Here is a 16886-nt window from a genome sequence, read left to right as displayed (position 1 = left end):
CACCATTTTAGCTAAACTTTGTTTCATTGAATTTCCAGGAAATTTGCATTTGTGAAATTTTTTCCTGAACATTGGATCAATTTCCACTCTTTCTGAGCTTGTTGGCTAATCTATAGATATATACAGCCACTCCTGTCCACAGCTTGTGTGTGGAATTGCAACTAAGACCCATTCACTTTAGTAGAACTGAGCTGCAAAGCTGCAATTCAACCTTTGGCACCAAGTGGAATAATGAAATGTAGAAATGTATATCCTGGGGCTACATGAAGCCTTTCACACTACTATTGAGTAACATCGAAGAGTATTTGGCATAGAGGCCAAGTTTTCTAGTCGTTTGCTAATTCACAGACAGTAAAGATATGTGACCTCTGTCCAGTCTGCCTCATAAAACATCGATGGGATTACGCTTTAGTTACTAGACAGGTTGTTCATCGTCTAGTTACGTCATTGTTATCAGTATCAGAGATTATATAATCTGAATATATTCTGAACCAACTGGACCTATTCTGAACCAACTGGAGCAACCAGAAGGCAGAATAGACTTAATCCTTCCACAATCCTGAAATATGATTAACATAATTATTATTAACAACATACACAAAGGTAAGTTGTCACAGATCTGAGGGGGGCAACACCTAAGGCTGGGTCTTTTAACGTCTTTTGTATATGATAAGTATATACATGAGGTACCCTTCTTGAAGCCTCCGCCTGAGCGACGTATGCTCTCAGCAGAGGCAATGGACGGATAAGGGGAGCGGTTGCAGTGTATTGCATCTCTCCCCAAAGCCCCACCGGGCGCATATGTAGCGTGTACTGTCCCTGGAGAGCTGTGTAATCACAACGCTCTATGGGGCACACTTACTTACCAGTCCCGTTGACCCGTATTACCCATTGCCGCCTTCCTTCTCAAATCAACTTTTAAAATTATGCTAATGAGCTGAAAGGACTCAGGGGGAACCTATGGAGCCTGGAGCCCCTTATACTCATTTGCATACTGTTAAATGCCTTTCTTGCATAAAAACAAGGGTATCCAAAGCTATAAGAGAGCAGATCCTGCCAGAGGGGACACACACCTGCAGGTAAGTGCGCTTGGTTTACAATCCTTCATTCTTTTGGTAGATTTTCTTTAACGCACAAGAAGATCTTTTGCTCCCTCTTGAGGCCACACCATTACACTACTGAGCCTCAGTGACGATATTGTACAACATCCATATCATGACTTTACATTTGTCTGATATTCTCTTTCCTTGACATTTTCTGCCAACACAGAATGTGCGGACGCGTCTCTGTCTGCGATGCTGCAGTGGAGGGCCAGACAGAAGACGAGACGCAAAATAAACATAGTGGGGAGGTAAGTAGTTTATTGTTTATTGTTTTTTTCTACATGGCAGTGCTGGACAATTTATAGAGTGGGGGGCTGGCTGCTGGACATTATAAAGAGGGGTAGACTGACTGCTGGACATTTTATAGAAAGGGTGGGGGGCTGGCTGCTGGAAATTCTAAAGAAGGGGGGCTGGCTGCTAAACACTTTATAGATAGGGTGGGGGGCTGGATGCTAGAAATTTTATAGATACGGTGGCGGGTTGGCTGCTAGATATTTTATAGAAAGGGCGGGGGGCCTGGCAGCTGGACATTTTATAGAAAGGGCAGGTGGGCTGGCTGCTAAATATTTTATAGATATAGCAAGAGGCTGGCTACTGGACATTTTATAGATATGGTGGGGGGCTGGCTACTGGACATTTTATAGATATGGTGGGGGGCTGGCTACTGGACATTTTGTAGATATGGTGGGGGGCTGGCTGCTAAATATTTTATAGATATGGCGGGGGGCTGGCTACTGGACATTTTATAGATATGGTGGGGGGCTGGCTGCTAAATATTTAATAGATATGGCGGGGGGCTGGCTACTGGACATTTTATAGATATGGTGGGGGGCTGGCTACTGGACATTTTATAGATCTGATGGGGGGCTGGCTGCTAGACGTTTTATAGAAATAGTGGGGGGGCTGGCTACTGGACATTTTATAGATATGGTGGGGGGGCTGTCTGCTAGACATTTTATAGAGATGGTAGGGGGTTGGCTGAGTGATGACTAGTGTGAGCAACAATGTGTACTTCATAAGGTGGAAATGCTAGATCTGCAAAAGTAGAGCTGATAGGGGAAAAAGGGTGTCATTTCCCAAATCAGGGCCCAAATATACTTAAAATGGTTAAAACCTTTAAGGCACGAAATTAGTTTCCCAGTGAATGGTATCAGATACACTAGACCCTGGGACAGTGATCAGGTCCAAAGGAGTATGTGCAGCCACTTTATATCTAAGGAAGCACCAAAAATAGTCCAATGACTTTCATTTAATGGAGGTTCGAAAACCCTTAAATATTTTGTTTTGCAACAAACCCTGTGTGACGAGCCATCCCTAGGAGATGTAGAATTTATTTTACTTTCATCTTTTATCGTTAGACACCAGAAGACACACACAATGCCGTATGACAAGTCCGTAACACGCTGAGATGCTTTGTAAGTTTTTTTTATTACAAAATATACAAGATATACAGTTTATAGAATTTATTTTAGATTCCACACAATTAATTATTTTTTACCATGTGTTGAGCACATCGATAAACAACTTCTGAGGAATTTGAGGAAGACGAGCTGCCTGACAGCCACATATAACACATACTTGGAATTGTCTAATATGATTTTGCCTGGAAAATATGCAAATTTGCCAACACTATCAATGTTGGAGGTATAATCCTTTGAACTGTCAGCAATTTCTGAATTTAAGGAATAAATTTTAAACCATTTTGTCTGAAAATGTTGGTGCCAGTGTGTCCACATAAAGCTCATTGCCTTTATGTACGCATTAACCTGCAGTATGCAGTAAGCTCTTGAGCTCCCCCTATTGGTATCAGGCAGCTTTAATTATTTCTCAATCTAACTTTGCAATGTATTTAGAGCTCTGTACCAGTAAAAGCTTGCCATTAATCCATTAGACGAACCCAACAGTCAGCTTTACCTCAACTAATATTGACTAATGACAGCAAGTAACTTAAATTGAGTCGTTGGAAAACAAATTAAATAATACTGATGAAATACAAGTATCATCTTCTATGTACGTGATATTGCACAAATCTTAAAGGGTTTGGGGGAGTTTGTAGACCCCAGTGCAGGAGTAAGGTCCAGTTTAGCTCCAGGTGTTGGCTGGAAAGTGAAATTCTGTAATAGGGTAGTAAAAAACAGGAACAATTCCATTTTAGCCAAGGTCTCACCAGCACAGCTCCGCTTACCTACAAGGAAAGAAGAGAGATGACTATTGAAGAAGAAGACATGATATCTAAAGGATTCCCACTATTCTATTGTGTTAGTAAGTGACTCTTGGTGTCTATCTGTACAAATTTTGTCTTGATGCCCAAGAGCCTGAAATTACATTTCTACCATGTATTATGACTGTTTCCAACACTTCCAACTACATTTTTCTGAACTAACCATAACCCTTTATGGAATATAATTGTTTGATCCAAATTTAAGCAGAATGCAAGCTGTATGGACGATATGACATCCACATGTGCCACCTCTAAGTTTCATGCCCCAAAATACCTTCTCAGTTGAGCCCCAACAGAACATCTATACGATGCACTGAGCTAGCCACTATTTATAAGATTAGTCTAAAGAGGTGATGGGGTCGTCCATTACCTATAGAGAATGGGATGAAGGCCTCATTCTTTTTGAAATGTCCCTTAGAATCCAAAAAGTGTTCTGGATAAAACTCATCGGGCTTCTTGAAGTAGGCTTTATCTCTGAGGACGGAGTGCAGCAATGGGAAAATAATAGTGCCCTAGAAGGGAAACATGAATCAATCCGATATTGAATGCTATAAATATATATACACTGTACATCATCATTCTGGTCATGTCCAGATGTATAGATAAGTAGAGGATCTTTCCCCACCTGGATCACATGACCCTTTAGCTTCCTCTTAGTTACCTCCCACTTGGACAGATCTAAAATAAAGCTGAACTCTGTTTCTTACCTTTGGAATAAAATATCCTCGGAATGTGACATCTTCAGAAGTTGAATGGGGAACACTATTTGGGGCAATATCCCCAAATCGCTGAATTTCATGAATGACCGCGTCAGTATACGGCATTTGTTTCCGGTGCTCCATTTGAGGTTTTGCTGATCCGATCACTTGTTCAATTTCATTATGCACTTTCTCTGCCAGGAAGTAGATAGACTTGTTGTTATTCAGGTTTTATGGGTTGTTTGAATACTAACGAACTAGCAATAGTTGATTGGGATGGGTGGTGGTGGAGCACCGATACTCTAGGAATAAAACGTCAAGCAGATAGTTTCATAGTTTATACAGTTGAAAAAAGACACTTGTCCATCAAGTTCAACCAAGGAAGGGAAGGGATTGGATGAGGAAGGGATTTAGGGGAAACAATTCTATATAACATAGCCATCAATGTTATTTAGGTGTAACGAGGCATCTAGACCCTTCTTGAATCTCTCTGCTGTCCCTGCTGTGACAAGCGCCTGAGGCAGGATATTCCACAGATTGACAGTTCTCATAGTAAAAAAACCCTGTCGCCCGTGATGATTAAACCTTGATTTCTCCAAACGGAGACAGTGCCCCCTCGTCTTTTGATTTGATTTAAGCTAAAACAACTTACTATCATATTTTTTGTATGGACCATTCATATATTTAAATAAATTAATCATGTCACCTCGTAATTGTCTCTTTTACAGACTAAATAAATCTAGTTGTTGTATAAAGGTATAGTTGTTGACTCCATATACAGATTATCGGCCTGATGGCAGAACTTGAGGTCCGATTCTCATAAAAGTGAAATACAACTGCACCTGCTTTGCGCTTTGTTCTTAGTGAAGCAACGTAACTGCATCGCTGCTTTTAGCTGAATGGTGCCACCAGAAGCTCCCACACCGACCAACTACTAATGACTTATCCTATGTATAATTCATAAATATTTAAATGGCCAGGAAAATATCATTAAGTGAAATAGGGTACAAGAAAAATTTAAAAAAAGGGAACATGTATATAAAATATTTATTAAAAATATAAATAAAATAAAAAAATTTACATAAAGTGTTTCCCTCCAAGCACAAAACGAACCCTTTCCTACCCTTGGTGTTTATTTAGATTTTTGATAATGTAATATGCTTTACTGGGTTTCATTTTAAATAATTCTTACGTTGAATTTCTGGATATTTCATCATCAGCAGAAGACCCCATCTCAGGGTGGTTGAGGTGGTCTCCATCCCAGCAGCGAACAGGTTTCCTACCAGAGCAGTCAGGTTCTCATTATGGTAATACTCTGTGGATTCCGGCTTTCCCTGAACAGCACAGAAAAACAACAAAACCATATACACAACTGTATGTTTCATTGTTATTATTGACATTCTATTATTTAAATGATATATTGTTATATAGTTTTTATGCCATTTTTCTTTATCCCCATTAGTGTTATTTATTTATAAAAGAACATTAACTCTATGGTGCTGCACATTAGATGGGGGGATCACATACATGACATTAAGATTAGAACGGATGGAAGTAAAAAGACCCAAAACAAAATTGAACTCGGAAAAAGTTTAAGGTGGACCCTGCCCTTGAGACCTTACAACCTATATAGGAGGGTTTATGGAGGGAATGAGTGATGGAGCCTATCACTGGGGTTATTGTGTATTGTAACGCTACACTTGATGGTTTGGACGGTGGTGGACTGTCTGAAACATTAGGGGTCATTTACTAAGGGTCCGAATAGCGCAAATCTGTCGGTATCCCGATGATTTCCGATTTGCGCCGAGTTCAGACTTTGGCGCAGTCGCGCCGGGTTGCATGCGACGGAAATCGGGGGCCTGGCCATCGGAAAACCCGACGGATTCGGAAAAAAACGCAGTATTTTTTAAAAAAAAGTGCTTGACACGCACTTACCTGCACCAAGAAATGGAAGGTGAACTTTGGGGTAATCGAGCGGACCTCGGCGTAGCAGCGACACCTAGTGGATATCGGTGCACGGACCTTAGTGAATACCGGTCGGACCCGATTTAGCTTTGGAGAAACCGCCGCTGGATCGCGACTGGACCGGGTAAGTAAATGTGCCCCATTATGGTAGAGAGTTCCAGGGTATGGGTGATGAACAGAAGAAGTCCTGGAGATGGTTGTGAGATGAGCATAAGAAGAACATTGTGCTTGTCCTATGTTATATCAGTAGTGACAAGCCACTAGCATAGAGGATACCGTTGAGGTTAGTAAAATATGTAACATTAACCAGTAAGGATTGAAAAATTGTATGACAGTATCTGAAAGGGTTCTGCAGGATTTGTGTATCTTACCTCTTGTTGCTTGGCTAAGAAGGCATCAATGAGGTTCCTCTGGTCATTCACATCCAGTTCTTTCTTCTGCTTTGTAAATGTGGCTCTTAGAAATTTCTGAAATTCTCTCATGTTCCGAAAAATTGTTCTATGAGGTCCCGGTAGCCAGTCCATCAATAACGGGAAACTGTTATACAGCTAAGAGCAACAACAACACTATTGATATTCATGCCTAATATACAACGGTTAAAGGAGTTGTCCCCATAAGGGCATTTATCTCCTGTCCACAGGAAAACAGTCCTGTGCTTTATTGACTTCAAAGAAACTTTAAGTTCGGCTCAAGGACATGCTGGTTCTGGAGGTCAACAGTACAGGGCCCCTCTTCTTCAGTGCCTGCAGGGGTTCCTGGAAGTCGGACCCCCTTATCTGAGATATGGTATGTCCCTAATGGGAAAACCACTTTAGTACCGACTTTTAGTCTTTTAAATTTTCAACCCATGAAAGGAAACCTACCATCAGGAATCTACCATCTAATGGTAGATTCCCATTATTATCCGAAACACTAACTATCCTACCCTAACCCTATAACAATTTATAACCTTTATCTCTCTAATATGCTAATTTTCCGGAAAGCCTTCTTGGGGCGTGGAGCCTCTGCGATCCCTCCCTACATGTACTCAGGGAAGTTGAATCTGGAACGCCTCCGGCCATGGGAAACACTGAAGCCGGAGCTACTGCACATGCACAGAGCTCCAGAAGCCGGCTGCGCACCAGATTCAACTTGGCCATGTGCCGGTAGGGAGGGTTAGCAGAGGCTGCTGGGGTGTAGCCTCTGCTCCCGCTCCCTGGAGAGGCCACTCCATGCCCTAGTAGCCTCTCTGGGAAATTTGCATATCAGATAAATAAAGTGTAGGTAAGGTTACAAATTGGTATAGGATTATGGAAGGATAGTTTAGGATGTTAATGGGAAAGCACCTTCGGATCTACCTTGATAGGTAGATTCCTGATAGTAGGTTTCCTTTAAAGGGAACCTGTCACCAGGAGACCCATTTTTAGCACTCCCCCAGTCCCCACAGAGCATAGTACATACACTGCCAAAGTGTTTTTGTATTAAAAATGGGTTTTACAGAAAAAAAGATATGTTATATTGTACCTTTCATTAGCATCTGCTGTGTGACTAGGCAGTTGCCAAATGGGAGGGGCTGGAAAGGAGCAGTTCCCCCCCCCTCCCCACCCATGGGGAACAGCTTCTCCATGTGACCTTTTCAAATATATGAAAACACCCATCACTTGGCTTAGCAACGCCCCCCTGCTCCTCTACAGCCAATCCCGAGTGAGGGGAGTTATTCATATATTTGAAAAGGTCACATGTTTCCCAAGGGTGGGGGGGAACTGCTCCTTTCCAGCCCCTCCCATTAGGCAACTGCCTAGTCACACAGCAGATGCTAATGAAAGGTACAATATAACATATCTTTTTTTCTGTAAAACCTATTTTTTTTATACCAAAACACTTTGACAGTGTATGTACTATGCTCTGTGGGGACTGGAGGAGTGCTAAAAATGGCTCTCCTGGTGACAGGTTCCCTTTAAGTAGTAAAGCTATTTCGGCATTAAGGCCAACATAAATTATTTTTTGCTTTGCCATGATGCACCTTAAAAGCCATAACATTTTTATTTTTCTAATGGTGTATATATATATGGGAATGCTTATAAAGGAATTATTAAACTTAAAAAATATATAATTCCATTGTTTTAGCATTTTGAATTGTTTTTAGATTAGTACAATAAAAAGGTATAAGTTGGCAATTTCTGTTTGCTCTGGAGGTGGTGTCTCCATTATTATTGTTTTCTAAGGGGTGTCCATTATTATTTAGGGTTTTTGGGTCACCCTATTAATTGTCTGGTTTGGACACTATGGTCTGTATTATTATGTATTATTTGCCTGGTATGGGGGTCTGTGTTAGTTATTGTCTGAATGCACTATTAGGTTTATGGGGTGTTATCTAGTGATGTATTGAGGTTGTTGGGTGTTGGTTACTAGTGCGGCCTCTTGAAGCTGAGCAGTGTGACAATGTGACGCTTGGAGCAGTAAAGGTTGTGCACCCTTGCTGTAGATGCTGGTTGAATACATCAAGACTTTGTTGCTTTTTATGCAGAACACCAGAGCATTAAAGTGGACACTGATAAAAAGCCATAAAGTGATAAAGTACAGCCCCTCCCAGGGCCAGCTCCAGGTTGCAGTAGGCCCCTGGGCGACTTAGCCTCAGTGGGCCCCTTTGCATTGAACTCACGTGGCAGCATTAAAAATTCAGAAACAAAAGCCTGTCTCCTGTTCTCTGGTTAATCATAACAAACAGCCCCATTGTTATATTATATAAGCTCCCCTCACACTCTATGGAATCATTATATACAGTCCCCCCTCAGACCCTATGGAATCATTGGATACAGCCTCCTCACAGCCTATGGAATCATTAGATACAGCCCCCTCACACCCTATGGAATCATTAGATACAGCCCCCTCACACCCTATGGAATCATTAGATACAGTCCCCCCCCCCCCTCATCCCCATGGATTCCTTATGTACAGACTTATGTGGGCCCCCCAGCAGCTCTGGGCCCTGGCACTTGGCCAGGTATGCCCAGTGCTTTTGCATTTCCTGGCCCCTCCCCTAGAGACCAGGAAATGACAGGGGAGAGGAAAACACTGTATATATGAGTGTATACAGCTACTTCTATATACTGCTATCTCTTTGTTTGAAGAATTGGTATAACCAAAGTAAAGCTCAAGGTGAACGGAACATAACTACTAACAAATATACAGAGAAATATGATAAAACAAAAAGTGGAAAAAAGCTCAATTGTTACTTACCCGGACCCAAGGACTTCCAAAGAGTCTCACATTTTCATTGATTAGACCAATAAGTTTCAGGATGGTTGGATCCTCGTAGTCAAATCTATGGCTGAGCAGTATAGACACTATGATATTGGCTACAGCTGCATTAATACAGGTCAAGTCATCGAAAGGCTTTCCTAAAAAAAAATGTACATGCTTTAATAAAAAGACATTAACATTTATGGGCAAATATACAGTATTTATAATTTTAAGATTTAAAATAAGAAAATTTGAATTCATATCCACTTAATAGTTACTTCATGTGAATTTCATATATACCGAGTGACAGGTTTCAATAGCCTATGCTATGAAGATTTTAAAAGTTAATTTCACATTACCTGGCTGCCTGCCAGCAGTGCGCAAGGAATCCCAGCAGGATAGGGGGAGGCAGCTGCAGCCTGTGCGTCTGTGTCTCAGTCTCCCCTCCTCCACACTCATTCAGCTCCTCCCCTCTCCCCACTTTCTGCCATGTGGGAGAAGGAGGGGACGATTTGCAGTAGAGGAGGAATGCATGAGGAGACTGAGACACAGGCAAACATGCTGTCAGGTTCGCTAGGGAGATTGCTGGGACTTCTGGTTCTTCTGGTGGTACCAGCAGCGTTCTCCGAACCCCGGCGCGTATCCGCGCAAACTCCACCTCTCGTCCTGGGCAGCGGCTGCTAAGATCTCGCGCTGTCTAGGAGTGGCTGGGACTTTGAACCTCTGCTTGGTGCCTGGTTGTTCTGCACCATGAGGGGTTAATTCCCAGATGCTGTCCAGCTCCTATCAGGTTCTGGAGGTGGAGTTCTGGCTGCATAAATTGCAGCTTCACTAGTCACCTGTGCCAGTGTTTTGAAAATCCCTTTCTCCACTCGCTGCTACTAGGTTGTATTGCTCTGTATCTGTATCTGTATTGTTGTTACCTCGGCTAGTTTTTGACTTTGACTCTTTGCCTACTGATTTTGCTATTGACGTACCCTCTCGTTGTGACTCCGGCTTGTTTACGATTCTTTTGTGTTTTATGTTTGTCAGTCTGTTTGTGTTTCCCTTCCCTCACTTTTATCCAGCGTATCTCGAGTCTTCAAGTAGTCGCCCCACGGTTTAGCGTGGGGGGGCTATAGGAAGGGACAGAGATTGGGGCAAGCTCAGGGCACACTATCCCCTGTCTTTTGTGTACCAATCTTAACACATGCACGTAATCTGCAGCAGCTGCCCTCCCCCTGGGACTCACCACATGCTGCTGGCAGGGAGCCAGATTATGTGAATTAAACTTAAACACATCACTGAAATGATTCAGAATTTCTTAAAGTGAACCTGTCACCCGGAATGTCATTTGTAGCTGATGACAGGTACCAATAGCCTGTGCCATGCTGATTTCAAAAGTTTATTTCACATTACCTGGCTAGATGCCAGAAGCATGCAATGAGTCCCAGTGAAAGTGGGGGGAGGCAGCTGCAATCAGTCTATCTGTGTCTGCTCTCCCCCTGGGACTCACCAAATGCTGCTGGCAGGGAGCCAAATTATGTGAATTATACTTTTACAAATTAGAAAAATGATTCAGAATGCTGACAAAGGGATTTTCAAAATCAGCATCAGCTATTTAAACCTGTCAACAGCTAAAATGTACATTCCTGGTGACAGGTTCACTTTAAACCTCAAGCATCCAAATGGGAAGCAAAAAACATTTTTTTTTATCTCCTTCCATATGAGGCCTTCATCGTTTTTCTGTTCATATTTTTTTCATTTAGGTATTTTCACATATTTAAAACTGGAATATAAGGGTGATTGAGACTTTTAGTGACTGCATTTTTTAGTATTTTCTAAAGCTTTATTTGACCTCTATTTGGGACATCACAACAAAGGAACAAAACAAACAGTGTTGGTTTGCTGGGTAGGAAGTCTCTCTGGCCAATAAGTGTCCTTAATGGGCGTTCTTGACAAAAACATGCCACATTACTGAGATCCGCTGAAGCCACTGGTTGGCTTATACAGGAATGTCAGTGAATTGATTGACACACTGGGGCACATTTACTAAGGGTCAGTCGGACGCATTTTATGGGTTTCCCAAGTTTTTCCCTTTTGCGATGAATTGCCCCAGGATTTTGGCGCACACGATCGGATTGTGGTGCATCGGCGCCGGCTTGCAAGCGACACAAATCAGGGGGTGGCCGTTGGACAACCCAACTGATTCGGACAAACCGCTGAATTTAAAAATGAAATTGTGTCGCAAGATCAGCACTTACATGCACCGGGAAGAAGAAGAAGAACTCCGGCGGACCTCAGCGGGGGAAGCGACACATGCAAAAAATTGGACGTACGATCTTAGTGAATCGTGGCAGCTCCGAATCCTCGTCGGACATTCCGGATCGGCGGCGTCAGCGGGACGGGTAAGTAAATGTGCCCCAATGTATTGGGGGAGAAAGCATGTTTTTTGTGTTACTCCCTTCCCCAGGCCAAATGAGTTTTCCCAAGAGTAGCCTGTTAACTGTTTTTTTATACACTAAAGGGGTTTTCCACTTTATTTCATTGATATGGCTTGAGTAAGGAAAAGTTCAAAAATTTTCCGATATACTTTCTGTATAAATTCCACACAGTTTTCAAGATCTCTGCTTACTGTCATTCTATAGGAAGCTTCAATGTTTACTTTCAGTAGATACAAATCTGCCCATGGTCATAGGATGGACTGGTGGGTGCACGAGTCCTTACTATCATTATTCTCTGCCATAATAACGGCTCATGCACCCGCCTGTCCATGGACAGATTTCTATGCACTGGAAGTAAACATAGAAGCTTTCTATAGAATGACAGCAAGCAGAGACCTAGACATTTTGGAATTGATACAGAACGTATATTGGAAAATTGTAGAACTTTTCATTACTCAAACTATTTCAATTGCTTGCTGAAAGTGGACAACCCCTTTAACTCTCTGATTAGTGATTCATAACAATACAAACATTCCCTGGGTTACATACATGGTAGGTGCTGTAAGTTGGTTCTTAGATTACATTTGTTTGTGAGTCAGAACAGGTACGTAGTAAGTGTAAATCCGGGGGGGTTTTTTTAGATTTTTTTTTTTAATTTGTCATGGGGACACTGATGAGCAATAAAGACATTTCAGAATGCTGACAACTTTGACAACTTTTACAGCTGATCATTGCATTCTGGGAATAAAGTACAGTCAATTATCAGCATCGATAGAGCTTCACCAGAGGTCACAGAGGTCCGTCTGTAACTAGGGGTCGTCTGTAAGTAGGGCACTGCATGTAACTTACTGCACATACATTTTATCTTATTTACAAAACAATTGCACCTGATTATAAAAAATGACTCACCTTTATATGACTTGAACTTCTGGACTAAACATTCAGATTCCTCTATGATCCTGTCTTCTATGGTTCTCTTCCCCATTCCGTAATCTCGTAGTGTAGAGAGAGTAAATCTTCTCATCACCTTCCAGTTTTCTCCATTGGAGAAGACAACACCTGGTAAAGTAAAAATCAAAAAATTGGTTCCATATACCTGAGCTCTAGAGATGAGCAAGCACTAAAATGCTCGGGTACTCGTTATTCGAGACAAACTTTTCCCGATGCTCGAGTGCTCGTCTCGAATAACGAGCCCCATTGAAGTCAATGGGAGACTCGAGCATTTTTCAAGGGGACCAAGGCTCTGCACAGGGAAGCTTGGCCAAACACCTGGGAACCTCAGAAAAGGATGGAAACACCACGGATATGGACAGGAAACAGCAGGGGCAGCATGCATGGATGCCTCTGAGGCTGCTTAATCGTACCATTATGCCAAAATTATGGGCAACAGCATGGCCATGACAGAGTGACCGAATGAGGCTAGATAGCATCTAAAACATCCAATAATTGACCCTGACACTATAGGGGACTATGCAGAGGCAGCGGCAGCAGCGGCAGGCAAGAGAGTGGCATGGCGACATACCCTAAATGGACTCAGGCTTCAAACCAATGGGTGGCAGAGAGGAACCAAAGGAGGTGAGCAAGAAGCGCTCAAATAATATCGGTACATGATAAAAGTTTGCCAGTATATTTTGTGGATTACACAGCAGGGTGGCGACAAAGTTAACAAGTTTGATGTGGAAGCCATGAAAACAACCCAAAATTCTGCCTGACACAGCTCGTTTGATAAGAGGACCATGTATGGAGGCAGTGAACTAGTAGTAGATTAAAGGTGCTGCAGTTAAAACTATGTTAGTTGGATCTTGGGATGGAGCTGGCGCTCCGCAGCCAGGCGAGCTTTCGCCAATCCAAGCCCCTGTCTCTAGGCTACTCCCCAAACAGCACTTCTAAGAACCTTTTGTATAAGATCAAGTGTAGTAGCGTTCTTATAAGTTTAGGATATGGCGGGTGAGGGGAATGTAAACAGATGCGCAAGAAGCGCTGAAATAATATTGGTAAATGATAAAAGTTTGCCAGTATATTTTGTGGATTACACAGCAGGGTGGCGACAAAGTTAACAAGTTTGTTGTGGAAGCCATGAAAACAACCCAAAATTCTGCCTGACACAGCTCGTTTGATAAGGGGACCATGTATGCCTACAGTTCATGCCAGTCGCTGCACTGGCTGCCAGTCTCCTTTCGAATACAGTTTAAAATAATAACCCTCATCCATAAAGCTCTGTATAATGCTGCACCCCCCTACCTCTCCTCTCTTATCTCAGTCTATCGCCCAACCCGTGCTCTTAGATCCGCCAGTGATCTTAGATTAACCTCTACCCTAGTGCGGACCTCCCACTCGCGTCTCCAAGACTTCTCTAGAGCTGCACCAATTCTATGGAATGCTCTGCCCCGGACTATCAGACTAATACCTAACCTCCAAAGTTTCAAACGTGCTCTTAAAACCCATTTCTTTAGGCAAGCCTATAACACTCATTAACTGCATGAAGTTTTAACTCTTCTACTAACCCGTCCTGTGTCGTCCTCCCATCTGTTATCTAGCAACCAACAGGCACCAGACTTCTCTGCAGTCCCATTCACCCTGGACCTGGTATATAAGATGACGGCTGAGTGGTTCAAGCGACAGCAATTCCATTTATTATATTTTGTTCTATTCCCTAAGAAGAATGGCTTGACCATTAAATATTCTTTTACCTCGTGTTACCCCATCATCTTCATAAACCGTAAGCTCTGGCGAACAGGGACCTCACTCCTGTTGTTCCATACAAATGTTGTGCTCTGTTACATTACATTTGTATTTGTTTCCTATGATTTGTAAAGCGCTACGGAATATGATGGCGCTATATAAATAAAGATTATTATTATTATTATTATTATGGAGGCAGTGAACTAGTAGTAGATTAAAGGTACTGCAGTTAAAACTATGTTAGTTGGATCTTGGGATGGAGCTGGCGCTCCGCTTCCAGGCGAGCTTTCGCCAATCCAAGCCCCTGTCTATAGGCTACTCCCCAAACAGCACTTCTAAGAACCTTTTGTATAAGATCAAGTGTAGTAGCGTTCTTATAAGTTTGGGATATGGCGGGTGAGGGGAATATAAACAGATGCGCAAGAAGTGCTGAAATAATATCGGTAAATGATAAAAGTTTGCCAGTATATTTTGTGGATTACACAGCAGGGTGGCGACAAAGTTAACAAGTTTGATGTGGAATGCCCTGTAATAGCTCTTGGGCGGTGTGCCTTTTATCGCCTAGGCTCAGCAGTTTGAGCACCGCCTGCTGTCGCTTAGCGACGGCACTGCTGCTGTGCCTAGAGCTACCGACTGATGGCGCCATGCCCACGGATGGTAATTCGGAGGAGGAGGAGGTGGAGGAGGGGTGGGAGGAGGAGGAGGTATAGTAGGCCTTTGAGACCTGGACCGAGGTAGGCCCCGCAATCCTCTGCGTCGGCAGTATATGACCAGCCCCATGGTCAGACTCGGTCCCAGCCTCCACCAAGTTAAGTGTAGTAGCGTTCTTATAAGTTTGGGATATGGCGGGTGAGGGGAATGAAAACAGATGCGCAAGAAGCGCTGAAATAATATCCGTAAATGGTAAAAGTTTGCCAGTATATTTTGTGGATTACACAGCAGGGTGGCGACAAAGTTAACAACTTTGATGTGGAATCCATGAAAACAACCCAAATTTCTGCCTGACACACCTCGTTTGATAAGGGGACGATGTATGGAGGCAGCTATATGGACGACTTTTGGAGGTAGCAATAAAGACAACGTGTGGAGGATGCTATGGAGACAATTTAATTTGGATAGTGCCTGTATGTGGCAGTCCAAAAAAGTTTTCAAACCAGAGGAGCAGGTAGGTGGCCCTCCAGAAAAATGAAATAGATTGAGTGCCTGTATGTGGCAGTCCAAAAAAGTTTTCAAACCAGAGGAGCAGGTAGGTGGCCCTCCAGAAAAATGAAATAGATTGAGTGCCTGTATGTGGCAGTCCAAAAAAGTTTTCAAACCAGAGGAGCAGGTAGGTGGCCCTCCAGAAAAATTGAATAGATTGAGTGCCTGTATGTGGCACTCCCAAAAATTGTTTAAAACAGAGGACCGGGTAGGTGGCCCTCCAGAAAAATTAAATGCATAAAGTACTATAGGTAGAGCCAGTGGGCCCTGTCAAAAAAAAACAAGTTTCCTCTGCTTTAGTGTACAAAGAGGAGGAGAAGGAGGAAAATGAGGAGGAGGAGTGCATAAATTATTCAGGTTGAGCTTCCTTCACCTGGTGGAGATTGGAAATTATGAGAAATCCAGGCTTTATTCATCTTAATTAGCGTCAGCCTGTCAGCGCTGTCAGTCGACAGGCGTGTACGCTTATCGGTGATGATGCCACCAGCTGCACTGAAAACCCGCTCGGACAAGACGCTAGCGGCAGGGCAGGCAAGAACCTCCAAGGCGTACAGCGCCAGTTCGTGCCACATGTCCAGCTTTGAAACCCAGTAGTTGTAGGGAGCTGTGTGATCATTTAGGACGATGGTATGGTCAGCTACGTACTCCCTCACCATCTTTCTGTAAAGATCAGCCCTACTCTGCCGAGACTGGGGACAGGTGACAGTGTCTTGCTGGGGTGACATAAAGCTGGCAAAAGCCTTGTAAAGCGTACCCTTGCCAGTGCTGGACAAGCTGCCTGCTCGCCTACTCTCCCTCGCTACTTGTCCCGCAAAACTACGCACTCTGCCGCTAGCGCTGTCAGAAGGGAATTACTGTTTCAGCTTGTGCACCAGGGCCTGCTGGTATTCATGCATTCTCACACTCCTTTCCTCTCCAGGGATGAGAGTGGAAAGATTTTGCTTGTACCGTGGGTCCAGGAGAGTGAATACCCAGTAATCGGTGCTGGAATAAATTCTTTGAACGCGAGGGTCACGGGATAGGCAGCCTAGCATGAAATCTGCCATATGCGCCAGAGTACCAACGCGCAAGAATTCACTCCCCTCACTGGCCTGACTGTCCATTTCCTCCTCCTCCAACTCCTCTTCTTCTGCCCATACACGCTGAACAGTGAAGGACTGAACAATGGTCCCCTCTTGTGTCTCGCCAACATTCTCCTCCTCTTCCTCCTCATCCTCCTCCACCTCCACCTCCTCCGATATGCGCTGAGAAACAGACCTAAGGCTGCTTTGGCTATCAACAAGGGAATCTTCTTCCCCCGTCTCTTGTGACGAGCGCAAAGCTTCCGACTTCATGCTGATCAGAGAGTTTTTCAACAGGCCAAGCAGCGGGA

The 16886-nt window shown here is 43.3% G+C and overlaps 1 protein-coding gene across 1 annotated transcript in view; it reads right to left on the bottom strand.

Moving 5' to 3' along the window:
- Positions 1-2529: 2529 nt before the first annotated feature.
- Positions 2530-16886, bottom strand: part of LOC140122943 (uncharacterized) — a 51795-nt gene continuing 37438 nt past the window's right edge. The window contains exons 13-19 of the mRNA XM_072144186.1: positions 12542-12691; positions 9207-9367; positions 6359-6535; positions 5215-5356; positions 4032-4216; positions 3695-3836; positions 2530-3288 (exon numbers count right to left, since the gene is read on the bottom strand). Coding sequence (XP_072000287.1) covers positions 3110-3288; positions 3695-3836; positions 4032-4216; positions 5215-5356; positions 6359-6535; positions 9207-9367; positions 12542-12691 — 1136 coding nt within the window. The 3' untranslated portion in view covers positions 2530-3109. The remainder of the gene's footprint in view (positions 3289-3694; positions 3837-4031; positions 4217-5214; positions 5357-6358; positions 6536-9206; positions 9368-12541; positions 12692-16886) is intronic.

Source organism: Engystomops pustulosus, chromosome 3, assembly GCF_040894005.1.
Source record: "Engystomops pustulosus chromosome 3, aEngPut4.maternal, whole genome shotgun sequence".
Classification (NCBI taxonomy): domain Eukaryota; kingdom Metazoa; phylum Chordata; class Amphibia; order Anura; family Leptodactylidae; genus Engystomops; species Engystomops pustulosus.
Note: the sequence above shows the minus strand (reverse complement) of the source record. Positions and strands in the feature narration are given on the sequence as shown.